General features: G+C 39.9%; 1 protein-coding gene across 1 annotated transcript; it reads right to left on the reverse strand.

Moving 5' to 3' along the window:
* Positions 1–2,639: 2,639 nt before the first annotated feature.
* LOC148014032 (peroxidase 12-like) lies at positions 2,640–6,265 on the reverse strand. The gene is made up of 4 exons (XM_087666653.1): positions 5,919–6,265; positions 4,254–4,442; positions 3,828–3,996; positions 2,640–3,184 (listed from the first exon to the last, which is right to left on the reverse strand). Exons 1-4 carry the CDS (start codon positions 6,165–6,167, stop codon positions 2,784–2,786), a joined length of 1,008 nt encoding a protein of 335 aa, XP_087522779.1. The 5' UTR covers positions 6,168–6,265; the 3' UTR covers positions 2,640–2,783.
* Positions 6,266–6,846: the final 581 nt, after the last annotated feature.

Genomic DNA, 6,846 nt, shown 5'->3' on the forward strand with positions numbered 1-6,846 from the left:
TGTCACCCTAAGGCTCACACCGCACCTCCAACGAAGCACAAGCTAGGTCCTCAAGTGTGGGACATTACCAAGGGCTTTCCCAAGGTTAGACCCATCTCCCAGTTCCACTGCCACGAGCACCACACACTACACGGCAAGTAGACACACCCCTTAAGGAGTGCACAACTTTTCTTGCAGGTTATATTCGACTCTCAAGAAATGGCTACTCGCGAAAGAGGATCACCCACGGCATCCTTTAATAACCCAAACGTGCCGGCATCCAGCCATCCGCCTGCTGCTGATGGCCACCATGATCGAACCAGGTCAAGGTAGAACTACCATTGGCATAGATCTTGGAACCGCATCGTCCAATTATCCATGCCCAATGCCTCAAGATCCACGAATCGCTTATTGATTCCACAAGCCTGAAGACCTTCAACTCAAAACTAAAGACCTTCAACTCAAAGACAAGGATCTTCAATCGAAGCCACGGGTTTTCAAAACAAGCAGCGCTCGAGGGGTTTCTCCAGAATAAATCCCTCCAATACCATCATCCTAAGGGATTGCTTATTGCTTCAAGCGTTTCTCATACTCAAAAGACGACCGGCTACATAACCAGCGCCACAACCGTGTGACATATGCCGAGTATCTTCATGGAGCCTAAAGCACGCCGGAATCTCTCCTGGTCATCATCCCCAACCTCCATCACCTATCAATCCCCCCAACCACCCACCTACCTGTTCCGCCTAACAGCTGACCTAACTAGCCACTATGTCCCACCACAATGCCATGGGACTGGCACTTGGCTAGGAGGGGGGTAATGTTACCGTGTTTCCGCAGCACAAAGGAGCGAAAAATGGAAAAAAGGGAAATAGCAAAAAAGGCGCAGGATAAAAGCAGAAAAAGGCGCCTTGACCGGCAACCAATCCCTGAAAAATTCAAATGTTCGGGCACGACCCTCAGAAAGCTTCGGTGTCGGGCCAAGGCAAAGAAAGAGAAAAAAGGCGCACCATTAAAATGCGGAAGCGCCCTCGAATCTGTGTAAAAGAGTGCCAGGCTCGCTCCTGTGCAAAGTGTATGCATTAGTTGGGAATAGGATAAATTAGGATGGTGGGAAATGAGAAAAAGGGCCTAGGCTACGACCGGCCATGTAAAAGAGGGAAAAGGGGATGACCGCCCAAAAAGGATTTAGGGCTTTGTATATAAAGTTGAAAAGTGAATGAGAAGCTCATTCTTTGGTGTGTGGCAAAAAGAGTCTTCTTCTTCCTCTCTTCTTCTCTCCTTCTTGCTTGTGTGTGCTCTTGAGAGAGGGAGTGTGAGAGTGAGGGATCAAGAGGGTGAAGCTCTTCACCATCTCCTCTCCCCTTCTTATCTTCTCTTCTCTTCTCTTCTCTTCTCTTCTCTTCTCTTGTGCACGCGGCTATGGAAGATGGAGCTTGGAGATGGAGGAGGCTTGAGGATGCTTGAGCTAGCATCAAGAATCGTGGAGCTACCGGAGTGCAAGAGAGAGGAGGGTACTCGATCGAGCATCAAGGTAAGCTCACTACACTCGTAGGATTGACGACGCGTCGGCTAGGTGAGAGATAGCCATTAGAGCTCGCTTGGAACGCTTGAACAATAAGCGGTCTGTGGGTCTTGGCGGTTGAGCAAAATCTCCCACAGTTAACTTGTGGAGATTGACAATTGAGCCTCAAAATTTTGTTGCAAGTTATGCATAATACTATATGTCCTAGACTACAATACCATAATATTGATAAGGACCCTAATTCATTAGTTAGTCTAAAACTGCAGTAGAACCAGTTAAAATGTTGTTGCATATTGTAAAGATAAACTTGTGGTAGCTCCAAACCTAGGATGTTTGAAAGTATAGATGTAAAAAAATAAAAAATGATCAAAGAAAAAACCATTAAACTTTCAAATTACCTAGGATAAGACTTTTCTTTCTTAGAAAGGCCAAATGCAAGTATTCACATGTAAAGAAAGTTATTTAGTAGTATGTTTATATTGGTCCTTGTTGATAAGCTAGATTGTCTAACCATTATTACCATGGATATCGATAACAAGTGGTTAAAAATAATAATGCTTATAGTCCCACATGTGCAGTCTAGGTCTTCATCTAACAATTTCCTATGGATGGATTCAAGAATAGTTTTAACCTGTGATATCGATGGTTGATGATTGTAGAGATAACGTTGGACTCTTGGTGATAAAGAATAAAGGTGATAGTCATGTCTCCCTTTTGGAATACAGTGTTTTACTTTTGCAAATCATGAGAACTTTGAGTCCTGATGAATTTATATATTTCTAGAAGCTTTCTTTTGAAACGCATCAATAATAGAACATACTATTTCCTTATTTATATATGGTCCAAGTTTTGTGAAGGTTTTCCAAAAAAACACATGTGTGCATGCACATATGCACACACACAAACACATGCATGTGCACGTGTACACACACACACACACACACAAAGGGGGAGACACTGAAGACCTCTACATTTGTTGACTTAGGACTATGTTGAAGCCATTGTTTTGAGCATCACCTTAGCCACAATCCAAATAATATATAATATAAATGATGAGCATTGAAACCGAATTGGAGATACCATATCCAAAATAACTTTAAATATAGATGTTTAAAGAATTAAAAGAAATTCAATGTACCTCGTGGAATAACATAGATTCTTGTTGAAATTCCATTTTAAAAAATACATGGATGTAACAACAATGCTATAATGGAATACAAATAAAAATGGATGATCATAACTCAATTAATCCTATAATGTAAGCACTATTCTTATGCCATTAGTTTGTCATTGAGCATTTCTTCCTTATCACTCCATTTTTACCAGTGAGAACACCTAATTCACTCAATTTCACAAGGGAGACTTCAAATTGTTTGAAGAACTTCTCTTGGCTTTTTGCATACTCTACTACTAATTTCTTTGTGTCGATGGCATTCAGAAGGCTTGCATCTGAATGAAAAATTGCTGTGTTAGATAATACATTCTTGAAGTAGTGGTTGTTGAAGGTATCCTTGGTAGTGAAGTCAAGGTGGACTGTTAGTTTTGCCTTTGTAGAGCTATTTGCAGGAAAGCAAATGCGTGATAAATTAGCTGCAAAGGATGGATTGAGGTCCTTTGAGAATGTTGGAGAGATTTGATTGTCGACAACCCTACAATGAGCTTGTCCAATTGTATGTGCACCTGGTGTTGTCAATATTTCTTATTAGCTAGCAGAACTCAATAAAATGACATGTAGAAATTCACATGATTAGTTTGATCGATATGCTCATGAAAGAAATGCTTCCTAATTGTAAGTCCTTTATAAGGATTTATCCTAATTGTAGACATGATCTTATTTGCTCAAGTTGAAAGAAATGCTCATGAAAGTAAGTCCTTTATAAGGATTTATCCTAATTGTAGACATGATCTTATTTGCTCAAGTTGAACATTACTTGAGTTGAAAATTTGATGTTTCTTAAGGTTTGAACATTTAAGTGTGTGTGTGTTTTGCACATGAGGTTACAATCTATGCCCTTGTTTAAAAGATTGCCATTTTAAATAGTTCACATTTGTATACTTTTATTCAAAGCATGTCATTGATAGACCAAGGTTGCAATCTATGCCCTTGTTTAAAAGATTGCCATTTGAAATAGTTCACATTTGTATACTTTTATTATTGCCATTTTAAATAGTTCGCATTTGTACACTTTTATTCAATGCATGTCATTGATAGAACAAACTTCTTAATATTTGTGAGTAGTGACTTTCTCATGAATTTACCTACTTATACCAAATCTTATGATGATTTTCCCCTTCTTACAAAATGGTTTTGAGCTTAATGTACCTGATAATGCAACAAGGTCTGTAACGTCCAAACTATGATTTTGAAAATTCTGTTTCAAAGATGTGATGTTGGAAGTTGGAGGGGGGATGTTTGCAATCACTGTCTGATTGGATGCAACAAACTTGCTATCTCGCCTACCAGTAGGTACTGCAATTTTGGGGCCTCCAACCTGTACAATACACCACATTGGGATAGGAAGATTTGCAAAAATTATAGACATGAATTTCAAAATAAATACTCCACTATAGAATATATTAAAGTACCAAAATCATGCATGGCAAGAATCGTCACTTTCAACTTACTAGCACAACAAAAGACTGCTAGTATTGAAACTGGAATTTAGAGAGTAGAAAACAGCAAGACACATTATATGGAATAACATCATGTCATACATAATCAATCGTGTTTGGAAAAGTTGATACAAACCAATTCAATAGCTATTATGGTTGATAATGCAATGGTATCTGCACATGAAACAACATTCGGGCAAACTACTTCCACAGCCTCTTTAATCTTGTCAATAAGCTTGAGTGACGAGACTCGGATTGATGCCTTATTGGGAGTAGCAGTTTGCTCTGTGATAGGTTTCTCAAGTAGGATGGATGCATCGCAACCCTACAAGCAATCATGTAGAATTTGAGGACATTTAAAACTTGTTTGAGAAATGCAACATAATTTGATTGTTTATACAAGCTAACTCCTCCTATTAGAAGGTTCTTTATTTAAGCTTGATGTACCAAAATGTGCTTATCTAAGACAATAGTGTAATGAGCTGCCTTGCATATATTTTTAAGGATAAGTTTACATCTTGTGAAGTGGAGGATAACATAGTAAGATTTTTCTCAATCATGGATTTAAAATTTTGTGAAGCTTAATGTATCCTAAGGCCAATTCTCATGAGGCCCATAGCAAAAAAAGGGCTAACCACATGAATCGTCAAATGTAATAAACAAGAAAGGCTCCCAATAGATCATAGAAACTTTTATTTTGGAAAACATTGCATGTCTAACCTTATTTAGATAGTACATTACAGTTTACATGCATCATTTTGGTGGTTTACTAGTCAATGCACAAAGAATGACATCTTTCAAGTTCAAATCTTCCTTCAAGTGATGAAAACATCAAAATCATACAATCACTAATGCATTGAGATTTAAAATTCCGAAATAAACTACATCTAGACCATCAAATTTACAAACAATTTGTAAACTCAAGCTACGGCTAGAGAAGTGCAAACATTAAGCAATATGAGAGTTCCCATTTACTTACTCTCCTTATGAGTCGTCCTTGAACCCAATAGTTTGGATGTTACGCTAACAAAAATAGTCACGAATGCTAATTTATTTTCTTGGTACTATAAGGGTAAGTGTCACAAGACTATGACATTTAATTCTCCTACTCCTTCATGTGACACATAATAGTTATGGTAAATAAAAGATTTAGATAGAGACCATTCAAATAGTTATACTAATAACTAGCTAGTTGTGGGTAGCTCAAACTTCCTTGCTCAATCTCCCTTCCTTTCCAATCTATGAATCTTGCCAACTTTATTTTCCGAACTGGGACTTTGTCTAATGGGATTAAGGCTAGCTAGATAAAAGATGAAAGATCAAATACTCCTGAGCAAATGTCATAAAGCAATGTTTGAAGAAAAGAAATGTTAGTCCCCCCCCCCCCCCCCCCCTCTCTCTCTCTCTCTCTCTCTCTCTCTCTCTCTCTCTCTCTCTCTCTCAATATCAATCAATGCACCATGACCTGCAGGAAACAGTCTCTCTCTCTCTCTCTCAATATCAACCAATGCACCATGACCTGCAGGAAACAGTCATGGAACATGATGCGCAGGAGATATATATATGTATCTCTCTCTCTCTCTCTCTCTCTCTCTCTCTCTCTCTCTCTCTCTCTCTCTCTCTCGTATATATACATATCTCTCTCTCTCTAGTCTCTCTCTCTCTCTCTCTCTCTCTCTCTCTCTCTCTCTCTCTCTCTCTCTCTCTCTCTCTCTCTCTCTCTCTCTCTCTCTCTCTCGTATATATACATATCTCTCTCTCTCTAGTCTCTCTCTCTCAATATCAGTCAATGCACCGTCACCTGCACGAAACAGTCATGGAACATAATGCGCAGGATGCCAGCAGCTTGGCTGGGGTCTCGCTTGATGGCCGCCCTCACTTTCTCTCGGATGATGGAGTGGAGTCCCGGGCACGAGTGCTTGTAGAAGTCATAGGAGAGGCCGGAAGGCCGCTGCGTGTAAATAACTGCAGCTTCTGCTGCAGGAGACAGGCCGAGAGCGAGCTGGAGCAGGCTGAGGAGGTGCAAGAACAGTAAAAGGAGCCTGGCCATGCTCGATTGATAGAGCTAAAGTTGACAGACTCTGAGAGAGAGAGAGAGAGAGAGAGAGAGAGAGAGAGAGAGAGAGAGAGAGAGAGAGAGAGAGAGAGAGAGAGAGAGAGAGAGAGAGAGAGAGAGTCGATAGATCAGTAGTAGTTCTAGTAAACCTCTTCTCGACTCTCAGTACGTGTAGTCAACCTCTGTATTTTATAGTCTCTCTCTCTCTCTCTCTCTTTCTCTCTCTCTCTCTCTCCCCGCCCGCGCCCCCCAATAAAAGCATTCTAACCAATGTTTCAATCGCCCCCCTCCCCCATCGAGCCTCACCAATCTATCCCCATAATACCCCCCCTTCCATCTCTAGCCGCAACCTTAATTAGAGACCCAACCTCCATCCTTTTTATGACTTGTAACCAATCATCCACCACCCCCTTTTAATGGTTTGATTTGCCCAGCTAATAGATTCACCCATTCAATCTCTTCCATCAATTTCTTTCAACTACTTAGATGCCTAGCCCTTCCTCCAAAGTGTAGCCCAACCATCAACTCATCCTTACTCATGACTTGTCTTTTTCAAAAATGTCAAAAATGAGAAGCAGATATTTGTGTTGATTAAAATATTTACAACCTTACAAAAGAACATTATGCTCTTTGAGTCATGTTGTCTTTGTTGACCCTTAAATAGTACATAATG

Source organism: Lygodium microphyllum, chromosome 25 (genome assembly GCF_053477565.2).
Source record: "Lygodium microphyllum isolate KBCC chromosome 25, Lygodium_microphyllum_v1.1.10, whole genome shotgun sequence".
Lineage (NCBI taxonomy): Eukaryota > Viridiplantae > Streptophyta > Polypodiopsida > Schizaeales > Lygodiaceae > Lygodium > Lygodium microphyllum.

Coding starts and splice junctions, on each gene's coding strand:
- LOC148014032 (XM_087666653.1), bottom strand. CDS start 6,167: ATGGCCAGGCTCCTTTTACTGTTCTTGCACCTCCTCAGCCTGCTCCAG. Junction 4,443..5,918: donor TCCATGACTGTTTCGTGCAG/GTGACGGTGCAT, acceptor GATTGCTTGTAG/GGTTGCGATGCATCCATCCT. Junction 3,185..3,827: donor AGACCTTGTTGCATTATCAG/GTACATTAAGCT, acceptor TGACAACACCAG/GTGCACATACAATTGGACAA.